The 16,913-nt window shown below is 40.1% G+C and overlaps 1 protein-coding gene across 1 annotated transcript in view; it reads left to right on the plus strand.

Moving 5' to 3' along the window:
* The window catches only part of JAG2 (jagged canonical Notch ligand 2), a 143,706-nt gene that overhangs the window by 78,463 nt on the left and 48,330 nt on the right, over positions 1-16,913 (plus strand). The window contains 1 exon segment of the mRNA XM_020991252.2: positions 2,227-2,287. Coding sequence (XP_020846911.1) covers positions 2,227-2,287 — 61 coding nt within the window.

Consider the following 16,913-nt stretch of genomic DNA (forward strand, 5'->3'; position numbering starts at 1 on the left):
AGATTTTGGCTTAGCATGAAAGTAGATTTCCCAATAATTATAACTTTCCCATAATTGAGCTATTTTGAAAGGTAATAAATTCCCCATCATTGGGTGTGTTTGATTAACCTTCTGTTAGGGAGGCTGTGGGAAGGAGTGAGATTAGACCAGAGCCTTCGTAGGCCCCTGATGGGTTTAAGAGTCTGTGATTCAGTGGTTCTTGTTGAGTAGGAGCCGCTGGTTATCCGAATGTCCTTTTGTATGTAGAAGGGTCACTCTGGCTCAGTGGGAGAAAGGGAGGGCCCTTCTAGTTCTGGGGAAGCTCTTTGACCTCATACTAAATACTAAATAGTTCTCAAACCTGGGTGATGGCCCTTCAAGAGGCATGTAGGCAACTCATCAGAATTTCCTGTAAAGGACTCTCTAGTCAAACCCAAACCCAAGCAGGAATCTCTTTCACAATATCCCCAGCAGGTGCTCATCTGCAGCCTCTATTTGAGAAGTCTCTCTAGTGATGGGGAACTCATTGCCTTGTGAGGTAGTCCATTCCATCTTGTGAAAGTTCTAACAGTTAATTAAATTCAGCACATATTTGCAGTGTGCATGTCAGGTGGCTGAGGGATACAACGTTGAGCAACCATACAGAAGTTAGTACATAAAATGTTGGACTTTGGGTTAAACAGACCTGGATTCAAATTCTACTTCTACTATTTACCAGTTGCATGACCATGAACAAGTCACTTCACCTTTCTGTGCCTCAATTTTTTTTCATCTATAAAATGAATATAATAATGCCTGTCATGCAGTATTACTCTGGGCGAGTCACTTAACCCCAATTGTCTCACCAAAAAGAAAAAAAAAAATAATGCCTGTCATGTGTACCTCATAGGATTGTTTTGGAGTACCAGTGAGTTAACGTATAAAGTACTCTGCCAAAGTTAGTGCTATATAAAATTAGTTACTATCATTGTTATGTGGTTCCTCTTATAAAGGAATTTATGGTCTATAGAATAGAATGTGACTGAGTGAAAGGAGGTATCCAAACAGAATGCTATGGGAAATTTTGATGATGAAGAGATAACTTACTGTTAAGGCATTTTAAAATTCCTTTGTCTGAAATTTCTCTGTAACTTCTTCCTGTTAGCTCTAGTTTTTGCCCTGTAGGGACAAGGAGATACCAAGTCATAATCCCTCTCCTTTGTGATAGCTCTTCAAATACTTACAGACACTTGTCACGTTCACCCAAAGTCTTAGCTAGCCTATATATCCCCAATTCCTTCAACCAGTTAAACCTGTGGAATTCTCTCCAGGCTTTTTATGTGCCTTTGGACTCCTGTTAGCTTCTCCTTAAATGTGGTCTGGACCCAGATTACTCTAGGTGGGGTTTGACCAGGGCAAAGGCAGCAGGGCTGTCCTCAGCTCCCTCATTCTGGTCAAAGGAACTGCCGTTAATGCAGCTGATAACCATTTGACTCAAGAGCAATAGCACATGTATGGTGCTTTGCAAATTTAAGGTGCTATGCAAAGTCCAGCTGTTACTAAAACTCCATAATCTTAACTGTTGGTACTGTCCCTCTGCAGTAGGTATCTTTGGAGACAGATTTTAGTTTGTTCCTAATATTAGCAACTTTGATTCTCAGGTAGCCATGTGTATTTGGCCAGATATGTATCTGTCTGTTGGCCAGATGTTCATGGGGCAGCAGTTCCTAGTTCTAGATACCAGATCTGCCATCCTAGCTGGTATCTTGTTCCATGGTTAAGTTACCACATGTCTCTTCCATCACTCCAGTTGAGATGAAATGTTGGACTTGTGTTAGATCATGAAGTATAGCTTGATTTAGTGGAAAGAGCCTTGATTGGGAGGACTGGGGGAGGGGAAGGAAGGGGAATGTTGCAAAGAAATGTGGGTCCTGACCTCTTTACTAACACTGATTTGTTGGCAGACACCCTCTCTGGCCATCAGTTTCCCTATTTCGTAAAATGAAAAGGGCTGGATTCAGTATTCTCTAAGGTTCTTTTTAGCTCTGGCATTCTATCATGCTGTGAAACTGGGAACAGATGATCTGCTAGTAGGTAAAATATAGATAGCTTGGTTCCATGCAGCTCTGATTTTCTCTAACGTGATTACGTTTATAAGATAGGAATGCAGCCGAGGGTTGCCAGCTGATGGCTCTGACTGGCTTGGGGCTGGCATTACTGAGGGCCTCTGTTAGCTGCTGCTTCAACCCTGTGTCTCTGTGTTCACAGCTGTATGTAAACAAGGATGTAATTTACTCCACGGGGGATGCAGCATGCCTGGGGAGTGCAGGTAAGTGTGTGCTGGGGCCCTTTTCCTCTCTCTTTTTCTTGGTGGGAGGATTGACTTCATTGATCTGCAAGTTCCTCTTCTTAATAATGTCTTCTGCTTGATTCAACAATTGAACTCATTGAGCCTGGTTGTTGGAGCCAGTGACTAGGCGAAGTGTCCAAGAATTCAGAAGTGATGAGGAAATTAGTCATAATTTTTGGTCTTTTTTTGGAATGTCCTGAGTATGAAATTTAAGCATAATCCGTTTAAGTGGTTTAACTGCCTCTCTAGATAAAGGCTGTACCCATCCAGATGTTTGCAGAGGAGAAATGGAACTTCTTCCAGTGAGAATTTTGATTAAAAACATTGTGTGGGGTCCTAGGGTCAGAGGATCTGGATTAGAATCCATGTGACGTGGTCAATCCTATGCTTTAGGAATTCATTTTGGCAGCTGTGTAAAGTGTGGATCAGAATGGGGAAAGACTAAGGGAGAAAAACTTGGGAAGCTATTGCAGTGACTTCAGGTGAGAGGTGTTGAGGGGATAAACTAGGTTGGGAGCTGTGAGAGTATAGATAAGGGGACATATAGGAGAAATGTTGGGAAGAAAGAAATGACTAGATGTGTCCTGTGTTGGGACTGAAAACTTGAATAAGAGGATCTTGCCCATGCCAAATAGATGTCCAACTTGAGAATCCTGTCACAGTGGTAGTTGAAATCCTATAGCAGTTTGGTGTCCAGAGAATTCTCTGAAGGGATTGTGTATATTATTTTTTCACATTACAGTACTTTAAAGTTTAGAAAGCTCTTTCTTCACAATCCTTAAAGGTCAATGCAAGTATTATTCCTGTTGTATAGGAAGAGAAACTGAAGCTTCACAGAGAGATGACTTGTCGAAGATGACTAAAATGTAGGTCTCCTGACTCCAGGCAGGAGGTGGAGAGAAGGAACAGCCCACAGGCCAGTGTCACTGGACCACAGAATGGAAGGATGTAAAATACTTTTTAAAAAAAGATAGGAAGGAGTTAGGTTATGATGGGCTTTAAAAGCTAGACAGAGGAATTTATATCTGATTCTGAAGAGCCACTGGAGTTTACTGACTAGGAAAGTGATATGTATTTTAGGAAGATATATTTGATAGCCAAATGGAAGATGGATTGGAATGAGGAGAAACTTGAGGCAAGGAGTCCAGCATTTTCCCCACTGTACCATAGTTCCCTTTTCTTATTGAGATTAGATAACTTACTGAGGCTCCTTTTAATGAGATGACTCATTTACATCAGGGTCATCATCATCAGGCCACATGTGGCTTCTAGGCTGCAGGTTCCCCACCCCTGCTTTATAGTATACTCTGCTTTTAAAAAAAATTTTATGTATTTATTTGTTTTTAGTTTTCAACATTCACTTCTATAAGATTTTGAGTTCTAAATTTTCTCCCCCTCCTTCCACTCTTCCCTCCCCAAGATGGCATGCAATCTGATATAGGCTATACATGTATAATTATATTAAACATATTTCCACATCAGTTATGTTGTAAAGAAGAATTAGAACCAAAGGGAAAAACCACAAGAAAGAAGAAACAAAAAAAAAAGAGAGAGTAAATAATATACTTTTTTCTGCATTCAGACTCCATGGTTCTTTTTCTGAATGTGGATAGCATTTTCCATCATGAGTCTTGGAATTGTCTTAGATCCTTGTATTGCTGAGAAGAGTTAAGTTCATCAGAGTTGGTCATTACACAGTGTTGCTGTTACTGTGTACGTTATTCTCCTGCTTCTGACCACTTCACTTGGCATCGTTCATACAAGTCTTTCCAGGTTTTGCCAAAGTCCGCCTGCCAATCATTTCTTATAACACAGTAGTATTCCACTACACTCCGACAACACAACTTGTTCAGCCATTCCCCAATTTTGGGGCATTCCCTCAATTTCCAATTCTTGGCTGCCGCAAAAAAAGAGCCTCAATAAATATTTTTGTGTATGTGTATACCCTGCTTCTTGTTGGTCCTCTGATTTAGCCATGTTTATTAATGTTTGTGACAATTCCTTTAGGGAACTAATCAGCAAGCATTTATTAAGTGCATACTATGTGCCAAGTACTGCCCTAGGTGTTAGAATTGTAGGATTTAGAACAGGACGGGACTTCAGAGATCATCTAGCCTGGGATTCTGAAACTATCCTGGTACTGTTGGGGTGGTAGTACCTGGATCTCTAAAAGCCCCTGAACTTTCCTACACTGGCAGTTTGGTCCATTGCAGTCTACCTAGATACTCAGTAGTCCTTTCACTGTGGCCCTCTGTTCCAGTCTAGATCATTTAACTTCTTTCATTGTCTGCACCTGGACCACCCCAGGCTATTTACCACTACTTAATCCCATCCAAATCTTCTCCTAGTCTTTTTTTGGTATATAAGTATCAGTCCCAACCTCATCAAATTCTACAGACTCACTGGTAACTCTGCCCATTCCTGTTGGGGATGCAATAGCAAATTCCCTAAGAATCTCACCCATTTCTATTGCTGACACAATAGCAGATTTACTAGGATTGTTGCCCTCACTGGTGTTATAAAAAACTTCGCTACTCTGACTGAAAGAAGGCTTGAGTGGTTGAATTCTTTTGAGGCAGACCCACTATACCCTTGCATTTTGGGGTTCCCAGCACCCCAAACCCCAACAGTACAGGCCCTCGTTATCTAACACAGGGACTATTCTAGTAGTTTTCTAGTTGATCTCCTTGCCTCATGTTTCTCCTCACTCCAATCCATCTTCTACTTGGCTATCAAATAGATCTTCCTAAAACACATATCACCTCCCTATTCAGTAAACTCCAGTGGCTCTCTCTATTACTTCCAGAATCAAATATAAATTCCTGCCTGGCTTAAAGCCCTTTGCAATTTAACCCCTTCCTATCTTTCCAATTTTCCTATACTTTACATCCTTCCATATCCTATGTGGTCCAGTGACCCTGGCCTCCTTTGGTGTTCCTTCTCTCCTTCCCCTACACCTCCTGGCTTCCTGGCTTCCTTCACGTCTCATCCCTGGCTTCTTTCAAGTCTCATCTAACATCCCTCCTTCTTCAGGAAGCCTTTCCTAGTCTTCCTTAATCTTAGTGTCTTCCCTGAGACTACCCTAATTTAGAGTGTGTGTGTGTCTTGTTTGTATAGTTGTCTCCTCTGTTATACCATGAGCTCCTTGACAGCAGGATTTTTTTTTTCCCCTTTTTTGATAGGCACATAGTGGGCACTTAAAAATGCTCATTGACTGATGGGCTATCTCAATATAATTATTTTTCTTTCTTTCATCCTACCAAAGGGGTGCCTGACAAAATAGTTAAGAATGGTTAAGAAACCCTGATTTTAGATTAACCCAATCATTTTAAAGATGAGAAAACCTCATTAAGTGATTTCCCCAGGGCCACACATGTGGTTAAGGAGAGGAACCAGGATTCAAACACAGGTTATCTGACTCCATATTCATTGCTTTCTGTACTGTAATGGGTTTGCCAGAAAGAGCAACTGAATTAAGTTGTGAAATGAAACCTCTTTTTGTCTGGGATTCAGGAGGTGGGGGAAATGTACCCCTTCACTGTTGAGTTGTTTTGTACTGTGCTGTGTTGAGAGATTTGAGTTAAATCTTCTGGACGATCTAAGAGAACAATCCCAGTCTCAATTCCAGGTTGCTAGAGTATCTCCACCTTTCCCTTCATAGGTAAAAACAATAGCCACTTTCTGAGTCAATAATAGAAATGAAAAATGGGAGGAAAGACTGGGTGTGAGAGGGAGACTTTTCCTGGTGCTCACAATCTGGGAGTTCTGGGATGCAGGTCATTGTATGAACAACAGCAGAGACCATTAATTTGGTGTTGTAGTCTACAAATGAGTTTAAAAGGCCCATTTCCTCTACTTAGAGCTAAGGCATTAAATTGGATTATAATGCCTCATGGCCTAAATCCGGGAATAAGCTCTTCAATTTGGACATCAAGTAATTCCACTTGGATTCCAGCAGTTAAGTGCTGGGGTGGAGGCTGCTCTTTGAGGCTTAATAGCAAGATGAAGCCACTTAGCCATCAAATAATGGGAAATTCTCTCCCAGGTGTCTGGACTTTCTCATTCTCTCTGGCTTTATGGCATAAATCCTTTAGTACCTCACATTCATAAAGGACCACAGAGTTACATGCTGGAAGCAATCATTTATTTGAAGTCCCTTATTCCGTATATGAAGGAATAAGTCCAGGTAATGGGAAGTACAGGATGGTACAACAAACAAGTGTTAGTCCCTTCCTTTATGCAGGGAAGATGCTGGGTGATGTCAGGGTGGGGAGGAAGGGATGCAGTATTTAGATAATGTTTAGATGTTCTCAATCTCCATTGAGTTTACAGATTGGTAGGGAGATCAGGTACTACCAGGGCCACTTAGTTTAATCCTTGAAAGGCGTATGATTTCACTGCTCTGTTTCTTTGGTCCAATGACACTGATTGTGGTTCTAATATAAAACAAACCTTAAATTGAAAAGTCAAGGAGAGGGAGAAAATTGTCTACATTTAACAAACTGGACACCATAGAAAATGCCAGAGCTACCCTGAAAATCATACAAGACCAAACTCAAGAAAGGATCCAGTAATAAAACATGGGTCAAGATAAATGCATGTAGACATATTAGCCTCTGTTTTATTGTGAACAAAGTGTAGATAGTAAATACAGTGAACGATAGTAATGCAGAGAAGCAAATGGAACTACATAGGTATCACTAAGCCTTGGTGGAATTGATTCTAGACTATATCTGTGGATGGGTATAATGTATTGAAAAGCAACAGGACAGATGAAGGGAGAGATGTGGGGTGTTGGCACCAGAATAGCATTATATATTAAGAAGATATGTTTATGTGAGCCAATCCAGAAACCAGAAAGAAAGGAACAGGGTAAGCCCTTCATTTGTGTGAAGATAGAAAGAGGCAAAATTGTTATTGGACAGATGACCTGGATAGAAAAAGGAACAAGATGAGAATGGAAAACAGTCCCAACGGAGGAATCACAGCATAATGATGGGGGACCTCAGTTATGTGTATATTTGTTAATTTCTTAACTTTCTATAATGATAACTTCAACCTTCAAAAAGTAGGGGAAGTGTTTCTGGTTAAGATGGTAATATGAAATATTGTAGAGGAGCACATCTCTCCCCTGTGTTCTCTATCAGTGTTCTCAAAAGGGTACCATGTTGGATAATGGTAAAGAAATTTCAAGATTATACAAAAAGACAGCCAGAAGCCATAGGCAGTGGAAGAAGAAAGCATGCTTAAGCTCAAGTGAACAGCCTGAAAAACCCTCAGCAATGCCCTGATGTGGGAAGAACCAAGGGGACTAGAAGGCAACAGCCATAGGCTGACCAGGATTCTCCAGAGAGGCTGGAAGCCCTCAGCAGCCAGGGAATGTCCTACTGCAGAGCTTGATTAGGGATGCTGAAATATGCCAGTGCTGTGAGTGCAGACACACCAGGAAGGATAGAAGCCAATGTCAGGTGCTCAGAGGGGGCATTGCACCCCTAACCCCTGTGATGTGGAAGGGATAACTGTATAATGAGTACAAGGAAGGTTGCACAGGGAGAACGTTTGCCACAAATATTACAAAATACTTGGAAGAAATGAAGCAAGAAATTAAAAATGGAATTAAGTTCTATCAGAAAAAAAATTTAGTGCTTAGCATGGTGCCTGGAGTGTAGTAGGTGCTTAACAAATGTTTCTTAATTGATTGGAGGGAGAATAAATTTGGTGATGTAAAAAAAAAAATTTAAAACCACATGGCAAATTTTTTTTAAAAAAGCTAAGGGCAATGGGAAAAGGACCCACATGTACAAAAATATTCATAGCAGCTCTTTTTTGTGGTGGCAAAGAATTGGAAATTGAGAGGATGCCCATCCACTGGGGAATGGCTGAGCAAGTTGTGGTGTGTGAATGTAATGGAATACTACTGTGCTATAAGAAATGATGAATAGGCTGACTTCAGAAAAACCTGGTAAGACTTGTATGGTCTGATGCTGAGTGAAGTGAGCAGAACCAAGAGGAATTCGTACACAGTAACAGCCACATTATGCAATGACTAATATTGCTAAACTGAACTCTTCTCAGCATTACGAGGATCTAAGACATCTCCAGAGGCCTCAGGACAGAAAATGTTGTCCACATCCAAAGAAAGAACTATGGAAGTCGAATTGCTATCACTTATTTTTACCTTCTGTTGAGTTTTATTTCATCTTTCTGATGGTTCCTCCTATTGGTTTTAATTTTTACTTAGAACTTCACTAATGTTTAATGGGTATGTAAATGTAAAGCCTATATCAGATTGTGCACCGTCTTGGGGAGGGGGAGGGGGAGGAAGGGGGAGAAAAATTTTCAACTCAAAGCATATGGAAGTAATTGTTAATAAATCAAAATAAATTTTAAAAAAATTAAAATAAAAATTAATAAAAAGAAGATTTGTTATGGGAAAAAAAAAGCTAAGGGCAAGGATTTTTAAAAGTTACATGATGAAAAGAGGAGAACCAGAGAAAGGAATAGGACCACTGCTTGGGTGGATGTAGTGATGGTAACTGACAAGGGACTGAAACAGAGCTACTCCATTCTTATACTTCTTCGAACCCTTCCCCGCTCCATTCTTGCCAAAAAAGAATGATCTTTGAACTGGAAAGCACAGAGCAAAAACGACTAATGAGGAAGTTTGATACTCAAGATAAATAGGAGTTTGTAATGGAGCACCTTGACAAATTCATTTTACTGGCAGGTGTGATTGCTGAACCACTCTCAGTGATCTTTGAAAGGCTATGGAAAATGGGAGAGGTGCTGAAAGAGTGGAGAAAAGCAAACATTTTGACTTTCAATCTACAAAATAAAGGCTAATGAGCTTGACTTTGATTCTTGGCAAAATTCTTGAGTGTGTTATAAAGGAAATGTGAACATCTAGAAAATGAATCGGGGGGGGGACAGCTAGGTGGCACAGTGGATAGAGCACTGGCCTTGGAGTTAGGAGGACCTGACTTCAAATCTAGCCTCAGACACTTACTAGCTTTGTGACCCTGGGCAAGTCACTTAACCCTGATTGCCTCCAAAGAAAGAAAGAAAGAAAGAAAGAAAATGAATTGGTGATCACAAAGAGCCAGCATGACTGTATCATCTCAGACCAATCTCATTTCCATTTGAGGAAGAGAGCATTACTAGACTGGTAGGTCAGGGAGATGCTATAGATACAGTTTATGCCTTTCATGATATTCTCATGGAAAGATAAAGACATATTCTAAATGTTAATCAATGTTTGCTGACTGATAAAGCTAGGGCAATAGCACAGTTAGGCAGATTCAGAACTGATAGGATGGCTGACTCCAAGAGTATTATTCATGGTTTAGTATCAATGTTGATATAGAAGAAGATCTCCAATATACTACCAAAGGGACCTATGCAGTTTAACATTTGAATCACTACCTTGGATAAAGTTACAAATGACACGCTAATCATGTTTCCAGAGAACAAAGTGGAAGGGATAACTAGCCCATAAGATATCAGAATTGGAATCCAAAAGGATCTTGCAGTTCCCAAACTATACATCACAGCCCCCTAAGGCACCATAGTGAATTCAAAGAGTACTGTGAGGTATTTTAATTTTTTAAAGGATTTTTGTATAATTTTAATGAAAATACTAGGATTATCAATATTCTTCTATACAAGATTTACTAGTCAGGTCTATAGGTATTTATTGTCTTTCAGTGCCCAGGATGTCCTCTAAATTTGGTATCTTTGTAATTGTCTTTCATAATTTTTCTTTTTAAGATCTAATTTTATTTTATTTTCCAGTCCGCATTCTCTTATTTCCACTTCCCCAGCTCCCATTTAAAAAAGCAAGAAAAACAAAAGCTGCTATAAACACGTACAGATAAGCAAAACAAATTCTAACTTTGACCATGTCCAAATACATATGGACATACGTATGTATGTATGTATGTGGTATCTTAAATTTTTCAGGGGAGCACAGTCTAACACGGATGTTAGATCATCTTTGCAACACTGAGTGATCTACTAGCTCAAGGTAGTTCAGGGTTTCAGTATGATATTATTCTCCATTTCTTTGAGTGACATTCTGAAATGTTTGAGATATATTTTTGTTTACTTGTACCTTTGACTACATTGGAACTTCTCAGTTTGTAATATCATATCTCTATGAAGATGGATTTTTGGCAATTGCTGTGATAAAATTTCAGTGCTGTACAAAAGTCAATGTAATTAGGGTAGTAGGTTCCAGATGCCAACATTTGAGGAGTTATGAAGTGGTACCAAAAGATACACACATCCTATTAGTTGTTATTTAACACCTCAATAATTTTTTTCAGACAAACAGAACTTGTAAGGTATTTCATTTGGTCAAGAGGCACCATGAAAAAATTATTTTGAAACAAGGGGGTACCATGAACTGAGAAAGTTTGAGAACACTGGACTAAATTAATAAGACAGAATTTAATAGGAAAAAAAGCAACGTCTTGGACTTGAGTTCAAAAAATCAGCCTCACATATATAAGACGAGTTCCGTTCATCTGAAAAACGTCTTGGAATTTTAGTGAACTGCAAAATCAATATGGGGAAACAGTGTGATATAACAGCATGAAGAGCTCAGTTGATATTAGACTGCATGAAGATAGAGTTCTGGGCGGCAGATTTTAGGGAAGACATTGATAACCTAGAGATTTTCTAGAGGGGGGGTGACAAGAGTATTGAAGGATCTTGAGATCATACCACATGAGGATGAATTGCAGGAATTGGGGAAGAAAACACTTAGGGAGGACATGGTAGCTGTCTTTGAGTATTTGGAGTGTTATCCTCTGGAAGATAGATTACAGTTAGACTAATGCTTCATCCCAGAGGGCAGTCCTAGGAGCAGTGGGAAGATGCAGATTTCAGTTCAACTTCAGAAAGAAAAAAAAAAACTTCCTAGCAATTTAAAGCTATCCAAAAGAAGAATGGACTTCTCAGGAAGTTTGGGCTCCCCTTCTCCAAAGTCTCTAGGTGAAGGCTAGCTGTGACCATTTGCCTGGTTTAGAGTTGATGCTCTATATATGCCTTATGATTCTGAGCTTCTGTGATGCTCTAGCTGTAACAGAACCTGGCCCTTTGACTCCTCGAGGTTTCAGTCAAACTTCTCTCCTCTTCATCGCTCCCCATCCCCATTTCAGGGGAAAGGGATTAGAGGAATCTGAAATCTCCAGCAGCTCAAACATGTCTGCCATGCAAAGAGAGACGTGAGCAGGAAGTGTTCCTGTATGGTGAGATTATCTCCAAATTGGTGAATTTGACTTTGTAGGAGAACTACAGTGGATAGGCAGAATATGATCCTTGGCCCTTTATATGATGTTTTACAAAATAAATATCCTAAAGGGTACTTTAAGACTTAAAAAGCTTTTATTTTACAGTAGTTTTAAGGGGTACTTAGTGCAGATATCCCCATTTTATAGCTGAGGAATCCAAGGCTCCAACAGAGAAAGTGACTTGCTTGCCACTTGTCACACACTGTGTTGGCACTGGGATTTGAACCCAGGTATCTTGAATCTCAGGCTAGCACTCCTTCATATGGGGAAGAGTGGGATAAGGAGGCCCCAGTTGAGTCCTATAAGGAGAGAACAGATGGGGTCCATGTCAAGAAGGGCAGATTTGTTTCTTCTTGCCCTGCTTATTTTCAGGTGCTGCCTGTGCCTCCCTCCTTCTCTCTTTCCTGATTGTTAAGAAGTATTTTCTTATATTGTGCTGAAACCTGTCTCTCTGCAACTTCAGGGGTCATCATCTGGTACCATAGTTCCAAAAAGTGCCATCAACCACTCCATGCATTGTTTCCCAGACTTGTCTTTCCATATGCTTTGTACAAGGGACACTAGTGGTGATTGATACAGGCAGTTAATTCTGGTACCCTGGGTTTCTGACAGTCCTCCCCAACACATCTTAGTTACCAGCCTACTCTCATTGGTAGAGTAGATTGCAACGAAGAACTGTCTTCACTCTTTTTACCCTGTAGGATTGATTCCTTCTAGGGAAAGGGACTTTTTCATTCATTTGTACATTCAATAAACATTTATTAAGTGATTACTATTTGCCAGGCACTGTGCTAGGTGATGGAGATACAAAGACTAAAAACAGTTCTTCCTGCTTCGAGAAAAAGATTACTTTCTTTTGTTTCCTGGGACTGAATCCCTTATTTGGACACCATATAAGAAATCCTGAATGAGGAAATAGGAGCCCTAGCTTCTAGCTTCAGCTGCAAAATTATCTCTGTCACTTCTTTCCAAGCTTCAAGTTTACCCATCCATACAATGAGGAAGTGATCTATGATTACTAAGATCCTTTGTAGCACCGTCATTCTAAAATCTGTAATTAGAAAATATTTAAGGATAAAAGACAGCATTTTATCAAGCAAATATACCACTTGCTAGACTTATATGTGCTTTTGAACTTGAATCAGGTGTTTGTTTTTTTTAAAAAGGAGGGGGGAGGGGACTTCCATATAAGTTTATATTGAGTGTTAAAGAGTAATGTAGTAGTAACAATCTTCGAGTTTTGTAATTCAAGGCCCAGAGTCTGAGTCCCATTTCTGCTCCTTATTTCCTCTGTGACCATAGATAAGTCCCTCCCCCTTGCTAGGCCTTAGTTTTCTCATTTCTACCATGAAGAGATTGCCCTAGAAGATCTAAGCCTATAGTTCCATGTGTGTTCCCTCTGGAAAAAAAAATGCGTCTGCACTGGCTCTGGGTTGTCTTATGGATGTGTGTGTGTGCGTGTGTAGGGGAGTAGGGAAATGGTGAAGAGTGATAGGAAATAGCATTTCCCAGGGTGCATTGAGGTGTTTGACACCTCCTAGGGCCTGCGCTATGTTCAGAACACAGACATTTCAACAGTGGACACTCCAGGCCTAGGCACTGGCTCGAAATCATTCTCTGATTCTACTTTAGTGTACCTTTTTATTTGTAAAGAAAAAACAGTTCCAGACTAATCCAACCTTGTTTGGCATTTTAAGCCAATAACCTTAAACCCAGTTATTGTTGTCTTGGCCAGCCCCACACCATCCTGTGCATGTCACTGCAGCGTTGAATCATTTTTCCATTCATTTGGGCTATTTTTTTTTACCATCCTTCCTGCCCCTCACCCTCCTTGGGCAAGTGATGCTCTGGCTGTCCTGGAGTGCCTTTAGCAGCCAAGCTTAAAGAGAGAACTGTGAACTGAACAAAGACATTATTTGCTTCTTTAGGATTATAGACTTAGACCTGGAAGGGATCTTAGAGGACATCTGTTCCTCCACTATATAGATGAATAAACTGAGTCCTAGAGAGATTGCACAACTTGACCAGGGTCTCAGTGGTAATACATAGCTTTTCCTGGTCAAGAAGGCACTACTTTTTCCTTATGCACATATAAAGGGAGAAACTGAAGGCATTGCCCTATGTTGGCACCTTGTCCAAGCTGAATTTCTGATATAGTGGGAGAAAGTCATGGATTTGGGCTCAGAGGATCTAGGTTCAAATATTTGGTTACTCCCCTAGTGACCTAGTTAAGCCACTTCCCATTTTCTGAATCCTACTTTTCTCTCTGTATAATGAGGACAGGGAATTAGATTAAGTACCTTGCCAACTCCAAACCTTATTCAAGGACTAAAACAATTCAAAGCAAAGAGTGGTGGGCAAGAAGGGCGAGCATATATGTAGATAATAGCCTTGATCTATCACATGATAAACACAGTCCAAGATAACATGGGTTGGAATACAAGATAATTCATCTAGGAGTCCCAAACCTTCTCCTCCAGATACAAATGGGGAAAGAATAGCAGATAAAATATAAACATGGCAAAAAATGATCCAAAGGTCAGAATTGAATACTAATGGAAACTAAATGGGGGGGGGAGAGATCAGGGGGCAGGACAGGGAGGGACAGAGGGAGATGATGACTAACGTGAAAGAGGATAGACAAAGTCATGTGTTATCTTTCTGCTAGAAGAATGAGTGGGAGTTGCAGTGAGACAAATTTAAGTTTGATATAAGTAAAAACTTCCTAATAATCAAAAACTAGAATGAGTGTCCTGAGGATATTATGGGTTATGAAAGACAGAACTGGGATTCAGGAAAAGGCTGGAGTACCACTTACTGGGTATGCTGTAGTCAGTATTCCTTTTGAGGTAGAGGTTGGACTGAAGATCTGCTGAGGTCTCTTCCACCTTTCAGTTTGGGTGGATATTCCTGAGCTCCTGTGTGCCCAGCATATCTTTTCTGGGAAAAGATAGAGGAATAAAATCAGGCCGTGTCTTTAAGGATCTCAGAAGACAATGGGCCTCAGAAGACAACTGAAACCATTCCTGGCCTCAGAAAGTCTGGTTTGCAGGAGATAGACGAAAAATAGACCCTGGGTTTATCCTCTGGGATCTCACAGTCTGGGGCACTAAGAGGAAGGTAGGCCTGGCACTTAAGGAGCCCACAGTGTGGTTGGAATGGAGGGACCACTTTTAAAGACAAAGGATAGCGTTTGTTCAGGGGATAGATAATGTAATCAAGCACTAGAAATAGATGGTTACAGATAGTGCTTTCTGTGATTAGGAAGGGAAGAGATTAGTGAGGGTTAATCTGGGTTGACTTCTTGGGAGGCAGTAACACATGAGTTGGACCTCAAAGGTTTCTTGTTGTTGAGCCTTTTGAGAAAACATTAGAAAGTATCTCTGGAAAGAATTGAATCACTGTGAGGAATATTCAGAGGAACAAAGTAAAGGATTTCTTTAGGGCCATTTTGTGTCTCTTGGAATTAGCCTCAGAATTGCCTCATACAGCAACGGACTATGACCATCAAATATGATGTCATAGTGGCATGGGCCTATCACTAATAAGAACCTCGCACTAACCCTGACATTGACCTTGTCTTACAAGTATGAGCTTTGAATTCTCTAAAAGCCTGGAAGATTGGGGCAGCTAGGTGGCACAGTGGGTAGAGCTTAGAGTCAGGAGGACCTGACTTCAAATCCAGCCTCAGATACTAGCTGTGTGATTCTGGGCAAGTCACTTATGTCTGGGACATGACAGGAAGACCTACAGGATGTTTAATCCATCTCTCTTCCTCCATAGTCCATTCTCTTGTCTCCTGTTAAGTGGAGTCTAACTTAAGAACAATGGGATGAACTAAAAATCTTCAATGGTGCTTTTCACCACGGTGATGTGATAGTTATGAGAACATCATGGGCAGCTTGCCACTTCAGAGATGGGTACGTGTATAACTGGAAAAGATGCTCCAGTCCTGTAATGATGGTGAGGGATAAGAGGTAGATAGGCTTAGTGCTCTCATAATTGATTCGTTTAAAAATTTTTCATAAGCCACAATTGCTTCGTATTTTCAATTAAAAATTGTTAGAAACCTAAACATCAACAGGAACATTTCAGTGTACGAAGAGAAGATAAGGGTTATAAACGGAGCTGTGTAGTTTCTAAGTGGATATTGAATTTAACCCAGTGGTAACAAAATTGTCTTGCGCTTATGTCCCTTTCTAAACTTCTTTCTGCTTGTTTCTGTGAATTTTTAAAATATGTTTTGATATTTTTCTTTTTACATCACTGTCACTATCCACCAACATTCCCTCCCCTTCCAGTAGAATCCTTCCCTTGTAACAAATAAGTATAATTAAATAAAACAAATGCACGTATTGGCTTTATTTGAAAACGTAGATTTCATTCTGCATATATAGTCTGTCTATCTCTTTGCCATGCTTCATCAGTCTTCTGGAGTCATAGTGGGTCATTGCGTTTTCTTTCAAAGTTGTTTTCCTTTACATTATTGTAGTTATATAAATTGCTCTTTGATGCTGCCCACTTCACTCTGATCAGTTCATACAAGTCTTCCCAGGTTGCTCTAAACCTATTCTTTTCATCATTTCTTACAGTGCAATATCATATTACATTCAGATGCTGTAATTTGCACAGGCATTCCTCAGTTGATGAGCAACCACTTTGCAGGTGTTTGCTACAATAAATTCTGCAATAAATGTTTATGTAATATATTTCCCTCTTTCTTTGGCCTCTTGTGGTATATGTGAGTAGTAGTTGTATCACTGCTTCAAAGGGTAGGTATAGTCAGTAAACTTTATTAAGTGTTTACTATGTGCTAGGCACTGTGCTAAGTGCTAAGGATACATATGTGAAAAAGAAAGACAATTCCTTATACCTCGAGGGGCTTATAATCCTATGGGAAGAAGACCATGCACGAAACCTGGCACGGAGGCTTAATAGAGAATTCCAAAGGAGTGCTGCCAGGTGGGATATGAAAAGACAGCTGGCCTGGGGCTCTCCTTAAATGGAGGTTTTAGAGCTCATTTCTCTACCCTGCAATCAGAGGGTATTGTCCAAATTGCTTTCCAGAACAGCTGGACCAATTCATTGTTCCACCAATAATGCATTAGTGTGCCTAGCCTCTCATGGCCCCTCCAATAACTGTCATTTTCCTCTTTTGTCCTCTTTTGATTTGACATTTGACAGTCTGATGAGTGTGAGATGAAACCTCAAAATTGTTTTAATTTGTTTTTTCCCTGATTATTGGTTATTTGGAGTATTTTTTTTCCCTGCATGATTGCTGATAGCTTTCTTCTCTTCTTTTGAAAGTTGTA

The sequence above is a fragment of the Phascolarctos cinereus genome, unplaced genomic scaffold (assembly GCF_003287225.1).
Source record: "Phascolarctos cinereus isolate Bilbo 61053 unplaced genomic scaffold, phaCin_HiC Scaffold_2;HRSCAF=192, whole genome shotgun sequence".
In the NCBI taxonomy this organism is placed as follows: Eukaryota; Metazoa; Chordata; class Mammalia; order Diprotodontia; family Phascolarctidae; genus Phascolarctos; species Phascolarctos cinereus.